A 17,835-nucleotide genomic window follows, 5' to 3' on the forward strand; every position below is an offset into this window, starting at 1 on the left:
AATCTTTGAAATACTACACCATGAGGAGTTTTATATTTGTACATTTCTTGTATAAAGCCTTATAGATAGAAAGTGACAGATTAGAGGCCAACCACACAGTTAGGGGGCCCCCACTGTCCATCACTTGCACTTTAGTTCGAAGATACCTGGTAACGCCTATCTGCATGTGTACCCCGGATTGATTACCATCACCAGCACCTATCTTTTGGTTTACCACAATATATTATCAACACATTGATCACATGTGAAGAGACCTGTGTTTTTTTCCTTTCCCAAGATTCCTGCACCATGCACTTTATTTGAATAAGTGAACTTATTATCACTTATCATTTTGTCTGGGACTATTTGTATCTATGTATATTTTTTATATTTTTTTAGCCAAGTACTGTTTTTTTATATATTTGCAAGTACTATCACTCTGCGCACATATTTATCAGCACCAATATTTTAGATTTATATATCTATTTTCTACTATGTATTGACGTTTCATCCCTCTGCACCAAGCACTTTTGGCCATCATAGCACTAGGAATTTTTTAACATCAGATTTTGCACTACCCTCAAGCACTTTACTAATGCACTGGAATATTTATTCTGTCCTCTATTAGCATCATTTTTCATATACTTTGTATATTTGTATATTAGTACATTTCGCATATCTGAGCTAAAGAATTATTTGTTTTGGATTTCTTCTGATTTGCTATACCATTACACGAAAGAGGTAGCGCAGCACTACCCCACACCTCCCATTTTCTTGTAGCTTAGGGATAAAACTATCAGTGCTAACTGCCACCTCCCTCCTTCTATTTCTCCATCTTAGACATTCCTTCCCATAATAGCGCGAGAGTCATCCCTGTTTACAATTTAGGGGGGATATGATCAATGTGTTTGAAAACATAAGTGGTCTACGCAGTGAACTTGGTGTAGAGTTATTTACTTTCAGACCATTACAGAGGACAAGGAGGGACTCTTTACGTCTGGAGGATAAGAGATTTAACCTTCACCTATGGAAAGGCTTCTTCACAGTAAAACCTGTGAAAATGTGGAATAGACTCTCTCAAAAACTTGTTCTACCAGCTCAGTAGATTATTTTAAAAAAGAGCATTTCTAAATGCACAAAATGTAAATGAATACTAATTTATAGAGGTAATAATGCCAGGGAACATCCAATTGCCTCATGAAGGATCAGGAAGGATTTTTTTTCCCCTACTGGAGCATATTGGATCATGCTTTATTGGGTTTTTTGCTTCCCTGTGGATCAACTGTGGGTATAGTATAGTGTATATGGAGGTTTTCTATTTGTGTGTGTTTTTTTAATTTTTTTAGTTTATTGGTTGAACTAAATGGACTAGTGTCTTTTTTCAACCTGACAAACTATGTAACTTACGTAAATGAGCACAATGTTATTCAACATTTTTACAATGGCAAACCTGTGAAATGTTGCTGGCGTGCCATTTTTTGTATCCGTGCAAACCTAAATTGATCTTATGTTGATTTTACGTGAACCTCATGAGGGCTTTACACAGATTGTTTTCTCCTGGGTGTGATGCAATCTAAAGTACTAATTATAGTAAAAAGTAATAAAAACTAAACTATCATTAGGAGTCATCACCAAGTTTACCAACACTAGCTTACAGTCTAATAGCTAAAATGATTGATACAAATAGCATATGCAATCTTGAGGAGAAAGAGCAACCCTTTAATTGGTATTATAGGTCACCACTATTACTGCATAATTAATACTACTACTCTAATATCTCTCTATTTTTTTCCACACAAGAAATTATTTCCAGTTATATTATAGCATGAGGCTCATGCATTTACCATTTTTGCGCATGACCAGTACATCTCCACATTCATCTTCAGAGGGCAGAAAAATCTCTGGTACCACTAGCAGAATTTTACGTTTCGGTGGCGGATTGATGTTCCACGTACATTCAACACTAGAAGGGTAGTTTCCTGGAAAATTTGGTGATTCTAAAAAACCAGTGTAATCCCCCAGTTCCCCTCCACAATGCCGGTCTGCAAAAAAAAGGTAAGGTTTAATCAGTTTTATAATACCAACTCCTCTTTAGGAAACAGAAATAAACGCTGATTTTCCTTTCCCTACACTTGTTGCTTGCAATGGAGTTTAAGAATCATGATGTCATTTAACTGAGGTCATCTAAGGCTTGGCTCAGACTGATGCAACTGCAATTTCATCTGATTTCCAATACAATTATGTAGCGCAACTGTAGTGCATATTTGCTGATTTAATGCGTTTTTAAGGTGATTTTGATTTTGGTGTACTTTTTGTTTTTTGGGGGGGGGGAGGGTAAGAAGTAGAATGTTGGGGGGGGGGGGGAACTCATAGGAATCACATCAAAAATGCACATTAAAGTTTTATTCGCATTGATGTGAACCAGCACCATTGAAGTTAATGTGATTTCCCTTGTCATGTGATTTTGTGCAACCCAAGTTGCATCTAAAATCGCACCAGTGTGTACCACTTTTAAATTATTCAGGATTTTTTTCTGCCTTTAAAAATGGAACCAAAGGCAAACTTTTTTTTTCCATTTTGGATAGAGTAAGATAGGGTTAAAACCCAGGTATTTTTTTGCTATCTGTATACCATTGGGGAGATTTCCATTTACTTCCTCTCCCATAGCCATAACAGGAAGTGAGAGAAAATCTCTCTAAAGAGTGAGGATCCCTGGGTGTCACCAGGGTCACCAGAACTATTGTCCCCATTGGAATATACACTATATTACCAAAAGTATTTGGACGCCTGCCTTTACACGCACATGAACTTTAATGACATCCCAGTCCGTAGGGTTCAATATTGAGTTGGCCCACCTATTGCAGCTATAACAGCTTCAACTCTTCTTGGACGGCTGTCCACAAGGTTTAGGATTGTGTCTATGGGAATGTTTGATCATTCTTCCAGAAGCACATTTGTGAGGTCAGGCACTGATGTGAATGAGAAGGCTTGGCTCGCATTCTTCGCTCTAATTCATCCCAAAGGTGTTCTATCGGAGTGAGTTCAGAACTCTGTGTACAGGCCAGTCAAGTTCCTCAACCCCAAACTCGCTCATTCATGTCTTTTTAGACCTGGCTCTGTGCACTGGTCCAAATCATTTGGTGAAGGGGGGGGGGGGGATTATGGTGTGGGGTTGTTATTCAGGGATTGGACTTAGCCCCTTAGTTCCAGTGAAGAGAACTCTTAAGGCATCAGGGTACCAAGGCATTTTGGACAATTTCATGCTCCCAACTTTGTGGGAATTTCATGCTACGAACTTTTGTTCGTGGATGGTCCCTTCCTGTCCCAACATGACTGCGCAGCAGTGAACAAAGCAAGGTCCATAAAGACATGGATGAGAGACATGGATGAGCCCCAGACAAAAATAACAAGATACCAGATAAGATAACCAAACCAACATCTCTCAACTCACTTCCTCTAGTCATCCTAAACCCGCCATTAGCCTGTGTCTGAACAGTGAAAGGAGAAGCAGCACAGTGAGGAGCTTATCTCTCTATCACTCTGCTTTCTGTTCCTATCAGCATCTGCCTGGAGTCTGGCTTTAAGAAATCTTATTGAGCAATAAAAACAGTTTGCAAAGTAAGTTTCTGATGGCAACATAGCAAATTAATAATTTTTTTTCCGTTTCTAAAAGAGGTGCTAGTTTGCAAATTACATACTCGCTGGGATTATGTGTCTGTGCCTCTGTTATTTTAAGACCATTGTGAGACAAATTTTTTACATTTTTAACATCTGCAAGACTGTTTGAGACATGGACCCAAAATAAAGTTTCTGTGCTAACAAAAAAGCTGTAGTTTTTTGCTCAATTACATTAGGGCTATGTGTCATGTTTCTGCATACATAGTGCTACTGTAAATTCTTGTTCTTTAAGTGAACGTTACACATTATTTAATTTATTCATCATAGAATTCTTAAAACCTCACAAGAGCATATATCATTTTTGAATAGTTTAGTGGTCTTAATTCTCAGTAAGACCCCGTCTGTCCCTCAGTAATTAAGTGGTAGCTTTAAGGTAACAGTAGATATCTCAGTGGAAAAGAAAGTTCTCCTTTAAGTTGAGTTTTCTTTGGCTTGTGGAACTGTTTGGTCTGCCATCACAATCCTAATTGTTAGACTGTCACTGTACCACCTTGTGGTTATACAGCACAGGTAACCTTTATTACTCACAAATGTCTAATTATATTATTTTATTCTTCTAGATATTTTATGTTAAGCAAAATGTCAAGTCAATCACCCTATTTAAGCAGAAGATCAGAGAAGACTGCAGGATTGATATTTATTTGTACAGCACATGACTACAGCTTGGGTGTTGCTTGTCTGACTGTCATGCTGACCATACCATTTTACAAAAGCAAATTTTAAAGTTTTCCACCAGCTTTCAATATAAATTGACTCAATATAAAATGATCAAACAACTGAGATTGGAGGAACAATTTTTTGATCATTTAGATGCTCAAAAGTAGGAAATAGCCAAAACAATGGCTGGCAGATTACTGCAGACTGTTTGGTGTTCTTGCAAGTGTCTGGCGAGCATTAGTGTTTAAGCTGCCCAATCACACAAATGACAGTGACGTCAATATATATTATCATTACCATTATAATTAATAAAATGTTGGGAATAAACCTTTTTTTCCAATGAAAGGCAATAATATTATTAGTGATATCAAGTGCTGGTAGTGATGAAAAAAGTTTGAGCTGCCGTAACTTTTGGCCAGCATATTATGACTTAGAAAACCTGTGTTGCACCTCATATAAACAGTATATTTGACTGTCTGTGATCTTGTCAGCTTAGTCATTTACTGTTATTTGCATTTCCATTCCCTCCCCTACCATCTTCCTAGCTGAGTAACATTTCCTTTTATTCCACCCCCATGACCTTCTTGCTGTCCCGCTATGTCCCCTCACTCTTGCACTGGGCGGCACTGGTGGAGCCATCGAAGTCCGTGCTGGAATTTCCAGGACATGCAATGCAGAAGTTCTGCCGAAATTCAGGCTGATAAAAGCCAATCGTACAGCGAATGCAGCGATGTAGAGTTGTGTTATAGTAATGGCCTGGTGAGCACTGGACTGTGGGAGAGAAAACAGGAGTAGAGTAAAAAAATAAGCACAATTAATCATTACTTCAGCAAGCCTAAAAAGTGGATGATTAAAACAATACATATCTTGGAATAAATATTGAACATAATATGTGTTGTAAAAGGGTAAAATAAGCTCAGATATTACTTTAGGAGAAGTAAGCATCACTTTGTGTCACCCAGTATGTAGCAGAAGGGTTCAAATGGTCTACTGCAGAGGTCCAGAAAGTTTTAAGAATATTAGTGCTTGGTTGTGGCATGCCCTACCACACCTATATTGGTGGGATTTGTCACCGAAAGTACTTCCTGACACAAGCAGCCTGTGTTTCACTTTGATGCTGAGAGCAACTGGCATATAAGAAGCACATACTAGTAGCCAGCACTGCAAGAGGAGGAGGCACTAGTAAGGACCTAACAATGGTGTAATTGGATGCAAGCTAATAGGCATTGCTTTTAGCTGTCCTGCTGCACTGGACCAAGGCCTGGTTGGTTTTATTCAAGTAGAGTTGAAAAAAAATATGAAAATAGATTGCATTAGTATGTATTGCGTAAGGTACCTTACCCTTAGTTTCACAGTCTTGGAAAGATACAGCTCCTTCATGTCTAGTGCTAAGTCCCCCTCCACAAGATATGCATTGCGTGCGCCCAGCTTCTGGTTGGTACATACCACGTGGGCACAATTGACAAGGTCGATAGCCATCTGTAGAAAATTGCCCTGGAAGGCACTGACCTGCAAAGAATATGATAATAATTTTTATTATTTCAATAATAAACCCCCTATGTCAGCTAATTTACTAGTCTAGCAGTTTACAGTGTTTACTCTACGATCATACCAGTACAAGCTGTAATATTAATGGCTCCTGGTGGTCCACTGGCTTCTGCCCCTGGGCACAGTTCACATAACAGTTGCCCTTCTTTTTCCTGGAAAGTTCCCTGCGGACATGTTTGACACTGATCCAGTTGACCATTGTAATATGTGCCAGGAGGGCAGCTAGCTGAGAGACAGGGAAAGGGGTAAGAAGAAAACTAAGGAAGTGTCATTTATTCTATGAAATAAGCATACCAATTGAAATTGTGAAATACCGTAGTGGCTAACTAAATGTTTTGTGAAATTTAATACAGAAAACAAATTAAAGTTGAACTTCAGGCATTATTAGCAACACCATTTACTATTTAGGAATTCATTGGTAAAATATATTTATTTTTACTTAGAACTAGCATAAAGTAAGCAAATCTGTCTTGATTTCAGCCTTATGATACCCTTGCACAGTAGCACTCAAACTAGGTGAAAATGGGCAACACTTTTAACCAATATGAATCTATTTCAGTTCACAGTGCTGTCTCTGAGCATTCTTTAAAGAGGTGAGGGCAGTCACTGGCTGGAATGTGATGTGGACCAAAGTGTACTGTTAATTTGCCATATACTCTGCCCAATTTTTTCTTTTGAAAAAGGTTTATTACCTCTTCAGGTTAGAGAGCTGGAGAAAGTGTCAATGCATTACAAGTGCATTAGTGCAGTGATCACCGTACTTGTGTTTCATAGAGAACTACTTCCTTAGCAACATGTTACAACCTAACTTCTAGTGTAATATGTTGTTAAATCTGAAGTTAGCATTTAAAGTTAGCAATTTTCAGATTTTTAGAACTGTTCCCCATGTCTCCTAATCAAGCCCAAGCAGATTCATCCATCACTAATCTCTACAAAGTACCAATCTTCCTAGAAAAACTTGATCTCTCATTACTCTATCCTAAAAAGAAAAAAAAGAATTTGTCTATACATACATTTTAAACAGTAGACAAGCAAACAAGAGAAGAGTGCAATAAAACATTTGCAGTCTTATTTTCTCCGATCAGAAGAATCATCTTCAGGAAATAAGCATGCAGATTTACAGTAGCTGACATTAGTAGCATAGACAGTGCCTTTATACTGTCATTTATGTATTCAGCAAGAGCTAACTGAAGCTGACCATAAATGGGTCAAAGTTCAACCTTAGCAGTAGGGATCCATGTTTGGCCGTCCCTATTTAACAGAAGTCGATCGTTACTTTGACATCCGTCTACCGGGAATGTTGGAAAACTTTTCTCCATCAATCCACTGCAGCTGGTGATCAGCGTATTCTGACAGCAAAGAGTTGGGCTGTCAGAATACAATGTCTCAGCAAGGTGGATTACTCCATCCACTTCGCTTGTGTGGGTGTAGGAACCCATTTTTTTTTTTTTTTCATTCATCCTGCTTGAGGATTTACTTCTGGTATTTCTTAAGAAGCAATGTTTTCATTTTATTTTGGCATTCTCCTTTAGTGATTTAAGGCAAATATCCTCCATCCTTACCACATTTTCCCCACATGCGGTGATGTCCTGGAGTGCAGTTTTCTCCCCTTTCAGTTGCTGTGCCTCCCTTTTGTGCTACCTCATATTCTACAGATGCTAAACGTATCACAAATCTTTCTTGATTAATAGATTTCCTCAAAGATTTCAGTATGGATTTAATCTTGCGTTCTAGTCGCTGGCGGAGGCATGTCAGTGAACAACTTGCTGGGAAAATAAAAATGAAAAAATATTTGACAAGGTACAGCTCTTTTTAAACTGAAATCCCCATATGTAGTCCAACAGAGGAACCATAGCTGAACTTCAAATAAACTTCATATATAACTCTTTCTAAACTTCTTTACATTGGTATAAAGCTTAACCTCCTTAGCGGTATTCCCGATTGTGGTTCAGGGTGGAATTTTAGTGCCATTAGCGGTAAGCCCTGGCTTTCGTCTCCTGCGACGTCATGCTCGTAGGGGGGGGGGGGGTGGAACTGGCGGCAAATAGTAAAACACACAAACACACCAATATATTGTAATCCTATTGGATTACATTACAAAATACAATAAATTGACATTAGTTTGCCTCCCAGTGCCCTTTCCTGCAGTTTTACTGTCCTTTATATATATATATATATATATATATATATATATGTGTGTGTGTGTGTGTGTGTGTGTGTGTGTTTATATATATATATATATAGATAGATAGATAGATAGATAGATAGATAGATAGATAGATAGATAGATAGATAGATAGATAGATAGATATAGATATACACGTATATATGCATACACACACATACATATATATATATAATATATGTATACGTATATACACATATACACATATATATATATATATACAGCCCTCAAATTTTCCACTCGCCTGCTCGCATTTTGCGAGTGGAAAATTATGTAGGGCGAGCTCCGGGAGTAGCTCAGGGGAAGAGAGGAGAGGAAAGCTGGCCAGCCGACGGATTGGATAATGTCAGAGCGGCGGATCATCCCACTATAACAGCTTTAATTGTAATTGCCAGGCGCTCGCCGACACACATAAGCACGCCTCCTAGCCCCTCTTCTTTGATAGACAGAACACCTGGCCAACCAGGACGTATGACGTCTACAATTAAAGCTGTTACAGTGGGATGATCCGCCGCTCTGACATTATCCGGCCAGCAGTGGCATTCCAATGGGGGGTGTCAAGCCGCTACTCGCGCCGATCATCTCATGTTAAGGCAGTTGCTCCCTCGGTCTGTGCTGCGCTGCTCGCGGGGGCTGGAAGAAGGTGAGTGTCCAAGGATTTAGCAGCCTCCCTGTGTGACTGGATAAGAGGAGCAGTGGGGCGGCTGCATATAGAGGAATTGATCTTTCCATATTACTCCTGCAGCCGCTGGATGCCTGATTCTCCTCTCTGCAGGCATTCAGCAGCTGCAGGAGGAATATGGAAAGATCAATTCCTCTATATGCAGCTGCCCCACCGCTCCTCCTATCCAACTTCTTTTTTTCTTTTGCTGGCCCCCCAGTGCTGTACAGCCCCCCCTCTCCAGCCCCTTGGTGCTCTTCGCCCTCCCTCTCTAGCCCCCCAGTGCTCTTCAGCCCCCCCTCCAGCCCCCCCAGTGCTCTTAAGCCCCCCCCCCCAGCCCTCCAGTGCCTTTTCAACCTGCAACTGCTGTATTTTTTTGAAAATGGAATGCAATATGACAACCTGGAGTTGTTCTGTACACAGAATGTGTACTGAACACACCCCAGAAACATAATTTCCTGCTTGTGTGATTGGCTCACCAATTTTCCAAGAAGTCTGCCTAAGATACAAGTCAGATGTCAGGCATCCCCTGCAACAAAATTTTATTTTTTGGTGAGATATTCCTCTTAGGAACACATCTAAAGGGATGCAGGCCCAGCAGATTTCCTCAATAGTGCTCTGCAGCTGCACAGCTGACTGATAATTATGAAACAATCCCATTAGACTCACTCAGCACAGAGGAATAAACATTGATTTCTTCAGAAAAACAGAAGGTAGATTGTTATAATCCTTGCAATGTACATAGATCACCCAGAGGGGAATGTTTTTTTCTCAACAAATTAAAGTTACGCTTTAACACCGAATTTCTAAACAATTCAAAACTTCTATTTTATTTCACCTGCTTTTCATCAGCCTCCAATTTTTCATGCCATCACATTTTATGTGACAAATGTTCTTTTTTATTATTCTGATCAGTAACTTTTAATTTCTTTACAATACTAAAACTTATGTCAAGTCTTGAAAACTCTTACATGTAGCCTCCTCCACTTTGACTTCAGCTTCCAACTCCAATGAGATCCTGGTAACTTCCTTACTGGGTGAAGAGCGAGTGCTGCGGCCTTTATTTCTCCACAGAGAATCACATTTCAACTGAATATATGTTAGATGGCAGTCTGAGCATGGTGCATGAGAACCTGATTAGGACAAGATAAGCAAACTGATCATAGGAAATAGCAAGAACAGAAAAAAACTACTTAACAGTAACTGAATTTTCTTATCTGCAATTCTATCCCTCCCTGATACATCTCTGTTCTTTCTTTTTTTTTTTTTTTTCCCTGAATGTCCACTTTTAATGCCTTTCCCACAATTCCTTTTCATCCTCTCTTCCTACCACTTTTCGCCTTCTCCATTTCTCATACTTCCATGTCTTGCGCTTTCCTCCCCTCTTGCTGATCTGCCACGCACTCTCAGGCCACATCTGGAATCTTTGAGTTTGAAGGATGCTCTCTGCTTTACTGGTGGCACCAGAGTTTCTAAAATAAGAAATGAAAATTGATTAAAAAGTATATAAATCCTAACAATGATTTTTTATTATTTGTTTCCCTTTCTTCGGTTTAAGAAGAACTCCGGGCAAAAAATGTGCTAATTTTTGTCTAGGGGATTGCAGAGTGGGGATATACTTACCTAATCCACAGTTACTTTGATAGCAAGATTGATCTCCACTGCTCCTGCCCCTCTGCATGCTAGGGGTCTTGTGAATTAACTGTTTCTGATGTCGTCATGCCCATAGTCCTCCGCTTGACCTGGGAGAGCTCGGTTTTCCGGAGGATTGAAGGATCGGGTAAGTAAAGTCTTTTGTGCGCCCCTAGACAAAATCAGCAGTTAACCAATGCAGTGCGGGCACAGCCCCACTGCATGGGAAATGTAAAATCTTTCTGCTTTAAATATACCCTTAAAATCATGTTGTTGCTCTCTGCCCATGTTATCTCTAAGGGAGCATTTAGCCCTCCCAGTTCTTATCTTGGACTACAAGTCATGTAGTCTCTATACTGTGGATAAGAACACAGTTGGAGTGCTTAAGTAGTTTAGCAAAAGACAATGAGTAGGGCTGACAACAATCACTCCACAAAATAGCTATGTGTTGTCAGCTCACAATATGAAATTAGGAGCTGGGTGAATATCTGGTAAATCAACAGAAATTTGTATATGCTAACAGGTTTGAAAGTGATAACATGGGAAAATGTACACTTATTTAGGAAATTTACTGCATATGTGCGTGTTTTTTTTTTTTTTAATTTTGCTTTGAAGTTAAATGTTTCACAAAAGGAATTTAAAGTGCCCACGGGCAATCTTTTTCCAATCCAGCTGGTTGTGGCTTAAATGGAAAATGGTACATCTGTTGAAACATCCCAAGCTTATGGGAACAATCAGAGGACTAGACTGGCCTCCACTGATTTCTCCTGAGGTAAACTAGAATAGGGGGTGTTTTTTAAGGTCTCACTCTCATGCAATACAATTTATTGTGTACATTTATGGGAAGATCTCTTGGTGGTTGGGTTGAGCCTGCATGCTGGCCAACATCTCCTGCTTGGAATTAGCTTAAAGTGTTTGTAAGCTCTTACATATACCCAGTGAAGTGACTTGCCTCAGGTGATACACAGAGATTAAATAAATCCTCCTACAAAGGTTGTACCTGTTTACTTGCAGCCATTTTTCCGACACATCCATGTAAAATTTGGTGATGAAAAAGATTTTTCACAGTTTCACAAAGCAGGGGCGAGGATCTGCAGTTACACACTGTACCAGAGCTCTGAGAGCTAATTGGAGCAAAGGGACACACCCCTTCACACAGCTTACAGGAACAAGGCTGAGGCTGTCAATCACAGATTGATCTCTCCCCTGTCACCTATTTTGACTTGGTGTCAGGAAAACTTATAAGAAGGGATTTATGCTAATAATAGAGGAAGTAGGCAGCAGAGAGAAATGGCACGGGGAGGTTGATTTACTAAAGGCAAATATACTGTGCATTGTGAGTTCACTTTAGGTGTATTTGCTCAAGATCCGAGGGGAAGCTCTGCTGGTTTCTATCATTCAAACATGTACAAACAAAAAAGCTGTTTTTTATTTTCCTTGCATGTGATTGTGTATTCTTTGCAAAGTGAAGTTTTCCCTTATTTACTAAGCTCTGGAGTAACTGCACTTGCAAGACACAGTATATTTGCCTTTAGTAAATCAACCCCTTAGGAGAGAGGGCAAGTAAACACTATAGATATACATGCTTTATTCATATTTCATGTCTGAGGTTTACAGCACTTTGAGGATTGAAAAATAATTTAGATTAGAAACCCTACAGGTTTAACTATCACCAGAGCTAGCAGTGCATCTGTTAGAGGACCTTTCACACTTGCAATTAAGATGACATCAAGCTGTCAGAATATAACTATTGCATGTGTAACTCTGAATTTGTCTTATAATGGCTAAATCAAACAGTTTTGTAACATGAAAGATCAGTGGGTGGGTAATTGGCGCTACCTGTAGTGAATATAGTAAAGTGCAAATGCCAATAAATGTATATAAATATGGATCTCAATGAATATATCCGAAAAATGAATATCATAAAAATGGCATATATATAATAAATAAAATTAAAAGATCAACATGTAAACATTAGAGATAATAAAGGAACATAGTGCAAACATGTGATAAAAATATAAAAATCAATGTAGAATCGGTTGGAAGTGACAAGTGACTATTAGTGTTAAAAAATACCAAGTGCAATGGTGTGAACTGTATAAAAATATCATTATAAAGTGACCAGTGACTGAAAAGTGCTGTATGAGAGAACAGAAGTATATAAATATATAAGTATATTACCAGCAAAAAAAGTATAAGGTATAAGTGCAATAAATGTGAGAAAAATTATCAATGGTATGCAATCAACAATAATAGTTGGCTAAAAATTGATGACTAAGTGGCCAGTACCAATAAAAATAATCCACTCACAAATGAAGGTAGTGGAATAGAATGTGATAAGTGCGAATGGTGCAAAATAATTGTGCAAAAAACAATAAGTATTTGGTAACTGGCTAGAGTGATGATCAAAGTGACCAAATGAGTGAAATAGTCCCAGCTAATAAGTCCAAATCCAGAAAGAATTGGTAAGTGGATGAAATTTCAAGGTTACCCCGTGGTGGGTAACTGGTGAGGTAAGGGAAAATCCCACTAGTAAGTAGCCTACTAACCAGATATACCCACCCCACACAGGGGTATAGAGCGGGTATTTAAGATGTAAATGGAAATCCTTCTCTTGGCTCCCAACTTCCCGTTTTGTAACATCATTACATGGTATGCATAGCTCCCAACTGTCCCGGATTTTAAGGGACTGTCCCTGATTTCAAAGGAATTCCCTCTGTACCTCTTTCCCCCTCATTTGTCACTCATTTTGATCTGATCTACATAGTTGTATAGTTGTAAGTGCTAAATCTTTCATCCAATTTCTAAATTGCTGCATCTGTAAATTCCAAAAGCCAACATATAGGAATAGTGGTGGTAAAAAAGCATTTGTGGGTTTAACCAATCCCTTTTTTTTTTTTTTTTACAATTCTCATTTATAGGGCATGTGGCAATGGGGGGGGGGGGGGGGAGGATGTCCTAAGCCTACATACTTTTGCTAGTAGGTGACCCTTATTTTCATTTTAGAAAGTTGGGAGGTATGGGGATGAGCCTTAGTAGATGTCTAAGATCTGTACCCAAATTAAATTGATGTCCTTTTTTTCCCACAAACAGAGCTTTATTTTGGTGGTATGTAATCACCTGTGCGATTTTTACTTTTTGCGCTATAAACAAAAAAGAGCGACAATTTTGAAAAAATAACAATATTTTTCAATTTTTTTTATATGAAATTTGAAAAAAAAAAAAAATGTCATAATCAAAATTTTTTAACATTTTAGGCCAATTTATTTTCTGCTACATATTTTTGGTAAAAAAAATCACAAAAAGCGTATTTTGATTGGTTTGCGCAAAAGTTATTACGTTTACTAAATACGGGAAAGATTTATGTCCTTTTTATTGTTTTTTTATTTATAACTAGAAATGGCGGTGATCTGCGATTTTATTTGCGGGACTGCGACATTGTGGCGGACAGATCGGACCCCTAACTGACATTTTTAACACTTTTGGGGGTACCAGTGACATTACTACAGTAATCAGTGCTATAAATATGCACTGTTAATGTAAAAATGACACTGGCGGGGAAGGGGTTAACTTTATTGGTGATCAAGGTGTTAAATGTGTTCCTAGGGGCGTAATTCTAACTGTCAAGGGGTGGGGCTTGTTAGATCATAACAGAGACATACGATCCTACATAGCAGGATCGCATAGCCTCTGTCGTGATCTAAGGGAGAATACAGACTGCTGTGTTTACATCAGCCGTCTGCCTTTCTCCCTCTCCTGAGCGAGATTGCGAGTGGCCGGCGGACATCGGAGCAGCCGGTCGCACGCGCAGGGATGTTAGTGAACGAGCGGGGGCGGGAGCACGCCGCCGGCGGTGCACGCTAGTCCCCTACAGGCTCGTGGGTGAGTGATGTACTGGTACGTCACTTTGCCCAGGAGGGGCTGACTGTCGCAGTATATAGTCGTGCGGCGGTCGGCGAGTGGTTAATGATTTTTTTAAGAGATGGAAGAAACTGAGCTTTTATGAAGAACTTTACACCGAGCCCTGGTGCCTGGGACAATACAGAAGACGTGTCTGTAGGACTGAAAATAGCTATAGCTCATTAGTTTCATTGCTTTTGTGAATGATCATGGAGAGCTTAGCAACCACAAAATTGTTTTGTTATAGGGTCAATACATTTATAGTTTCCCCAATTGTGATAGGCATTCATTTACCAGTGCAGTGATGGCTAGTATTCTGTTTAGAGCTGAGTCCAGGTTTATGCGCTGGAGATCCACAGCTGAAGATATAACTGCTGTCTGACTCTGCACAGAGAAACAGAGAACAATGTATTATTGTTGTTAATAATATATAAGATACATAGAAGATTCATTTTACAAAAACAGCAATATTTAAATTACATTTCTTGAAAATATAAATCCATTTCCTTATTTTACTTTTAGTTCCTTCAGGAAATATTTACTGTTTATATTAATTTAAACTTCCCTTTTAGTGCATGCGAACCAATGAACTGGATATTTTTTTCATTTTTTTATGTATTTAAAAAAAAAAAACACAAAATCTACATCTTTGACACAGAAATGAATATGTTTCTTATATAAAGTGCATGTAAATATTATCTAAACATCTCTTATTTGTTGTGTTTTGTTCTGTTAAATATACCTTTGAAGGTTTTTTTTGTTTTATTTGCTCTGCAAGTGCAAAAATACCGGTCAATCCTACCAGAAATCTAATAAGCCCCTATTTTCCTGAAATAATATGACAATGCTGAACTGAAATCTCAAACTTTGTTATCAGCCCTGCCCAGTTTACATCTGTGAACTACAGTAAAACCTTGGATTGAGAGTAACTTGGTTTGGTAACTTGGTTTTGCAAGAAAAGCACATTTTTTTTATAAATTGTGACTTGATAAACAAGCGATGTCTTGATATACAAGTAGCATCATGTCACAACTGAGTATAAAAGAGAAGAGAGGGGCCTCTAAGTGTAGCAATATGGTTACATTTAATGAAGGTACAACATTTAGCAACTCACATGGTTGATGATTAAAACAGGCACATCTTATTATGCGGGCATCTGGGGTAAAGCTGTCCAAATAGACCATCCTCCACACTGCCATCAACGTCATCCCTTCCATGCTTCACTCCACGAGCGCTTCAAGCCTCGCTTTCAGGTCGCTCTACTGCAGGGTATTCTTCCCGGTCACGATTGCAGACTGACGGTGGTGAGAGCGGGCGGTGAGGAAGATGGTCTATGTGGACAGCTTTACCCCGGATGCCTGCATACTTAGATGTGCCTCTTTTAATCATCAACCATGTGAGCTGCTAAATGTTATACCTTCATTAAATGTAACTCTATTGCTACACTTAGAGGCGCCTCTCTTCTCTTTTATACTCTGTAGCTCCTGCTGGACTTTGCTTCTTATCCCCTTGTAGAGGCTGCCATTTGTGGATGGACATTTTTTGATTACACAACTATTAGCACTATTATAGCACTATATAGCAACTATTAGCACTATTAAAAATATAGCACTATTACATTGCTATAATCTTTTTATATGGACTATAAACTGAAGGACTTATGAATAAATGGTTGTGGAAGGAATCATCTAAGTTTCCATTATTTCTTATAGGGAAATTCGCTTTGATATAAGAGTGCTTTGGATTACAAGCATGTTTCTGGAACGAATTATGCTCACAATCCAAGATTTTACTGTGCTAACTACTTTGAACTATGTTATGGAGATGATGAGAAGTTGTGGTGTTCTGTGGTTTTAACACTTACTGCCCAAAGGTGACAACACCGCTTCTCCATAGATACAGTACCCTTGGACAGAAGGAATGTTAATAGCAGGATTACCAGTTTCAAATAAAATAAAAAATAAAAAAGTCGGAAGACAAAATACAGCTAACTAAGGATTGGTAAGCCACAATAAATTTAATTTTTGTGTTTGGGTTTAGACTTTAATTCTTGTAATCACTTTTTTAAAACATAAAGTTCTTAGAAACAAGCCTCATGCCACACATTATATTTTGTACCCTATAGCTAATCCCCCTGACTTGAAGCTCTGGAAATTACCTGGCTGCAGCAAAGTCTTGGTGCTACAGGTGAGAGAACAGGTATCTTTCTTCCCAGTTCGAGAACATATCATAGCTGCACGGGAGGACATGCCAGTCGTCATACATTTTACCAGCTCTAAGGGGCAAAAGAACTGTTTAATAAGTGTTTCTTATAACATACCTATACAAAAGTGCTACAGGTTAACAAGAGTTTTTGGCAATGACCAAAATTTTGATGCACGTGTCATTTTACTTACTTGGATGTATGAATAAAATTGTACAGTAATATAACTTAAAAAGTACAACTTTTACCTACTGATATATGTCTGTTATTACACCTGTAGATATCTGTGTGTTATTTTCATTTGTGTCTTCATTCAGTGGTTTTACATATACAGGTACTTTAAAAAAAGAAAAACCTGGGAAAGGCGAAGACAATAACTACAGTAATGTGCTCTTTAAATAATTTGGCAGTCATTTCCAAAATTTCTTTGTTCCTCCATAGACATAAAGATTTGCCTATGCCGACTCTATACTGACCAAAATATATCTTTAACAATTTACCCTATCCAAAGACAAATCTCAGACACTCAAGGGCATCAAAAAGTGATGTATGTACAGAATTAATACATTTTCTGTTTTTTGTATGTTTTTATTTTGGTTGTAAAAAATACCTCTTACAGCCCATTCACACTGCCGCGACAGGATTTTGTTGGGCGACCTGTGAAGTCGCGGTGCACAGCGTGCACCGCGACCTCGGCGCGACTTGCACGGACTTCATATAATTGAAGTCAATGCAAGTCGCCTCCAGGTCGCCCCAAAGTAGTACAGGACCCTTTTTCTAAGTCGGAGCGACTTGTGTCGCTCCTATTAGAACGGGTCCTGTACTATTCAATGGCGAGCGACCGACCACGACTTGTCAGGCGACCAAGTCGCCTGACAAGTCACGCTAGTGTGAATGGACCCTTAATATTTATTTTGTTAAATAATATTGTTTTATTTTTGATAAAAAAAGATTTGCAGTGCTTTAAATCCCATCAAAAATTTCAAAACACTTACCTACACAGTCTTTCTGATTCCAGTGAAGTTTAAAGCCAGCTGGACAGGTGCACTCAAAGCCTCCTGGTATATTGATGCAACCATACTTGCAGCCTCCTTTGTTAATGCTGCATTCATCTATATCTAGGATTTGACAAAAGTAAATTACATGTTTTGCATACATATAAATGTTTCTTTTACCGCACCTAAAAGTTGATCACAGACAACTTGCCGTGATCATTTTGTTACCACGTTACAATATACCATATGTGGAACTCTTCCGATATCTCCAGATTAAACACGACTTAGAACAGGTTATGTTCCCTGAGCTTCCCACCTTTTACACATTCTCCAGGCCTTTTATCACTTATATATACTCTGCTAACATCACCCTTTTCATCACAACTCCTGACGTACA

The 17,835-nt window shown here is 38.7% G+C and overlaps 1 protein-coding gene across 4 annotated transcripts in view; it reads right to left on the reverse strand.

Annotated features, from left to right (window-relative positions):
• SCUBE3 (signal peptide, CUB domain and EGF like domain containing 3) overlaps positions 1–17,835 on the reverse strand; it is a 192,972-nt gene that overhangs the window by 43,684 nt on the left and 131,453 nt on the right. For 3 of the 4 annotated variants that reach the window (XM_082245254.1, XM_082245253.1, XM_082245255.1), the window contains 10 exons: positions 17,439–17,561; positions 16,399–16,515; positions 14,535–14,624; positions 10,067–10,180; positions 9,680–9,841; positions 7,425–7,628; positions 5,927–6,088; positions 5,656–5,823; positions 4,924–5,085; positions 1,824–2,021 (listed from right to left, as the gene is read on the reverse strand). In XM_082245254.1, coding sequence (XP_082101380.1) covers positions 1,824–2,021; positions 4,924–5,085; positions 5,656–5,823; positions 5,927–6,088; positions 7,425–7,628; positions 9,680–9,841; positions 10,067–10,180; positions 14,535–14,624; positions 16,399–16,515; positions 17,439–17,561 — 1,500 coding nt within the window. Of the gene's footprint in view, positions 1–1,823; positions 2,022–4,923; positions 5,086–5,655; positions 5,824–5,926; positions 6,089–7,424; positions 7,629–9,679; positions 9,842–10,066; positions 10,181–14,534; positions 14,625–16,398; positions 16,516–17,438; positions 17,562–17,835 lie in introns of those variants that run through there. The other variant, XM_082245256.1, reaches the window with a different exon arrangement.

The sequence above is a fragment of the Pelophylax lessonae genome, assembly GCF_965119305.1.
Source record: "Pelophylax lessonae genome assembly, chromosome: 2".
Lineage (NCBI taxonomy): Eukaryota > Metazoa > Chordata > Amphibia > Anura > Ranidae > Pelophylax > Pelophylax lessonae.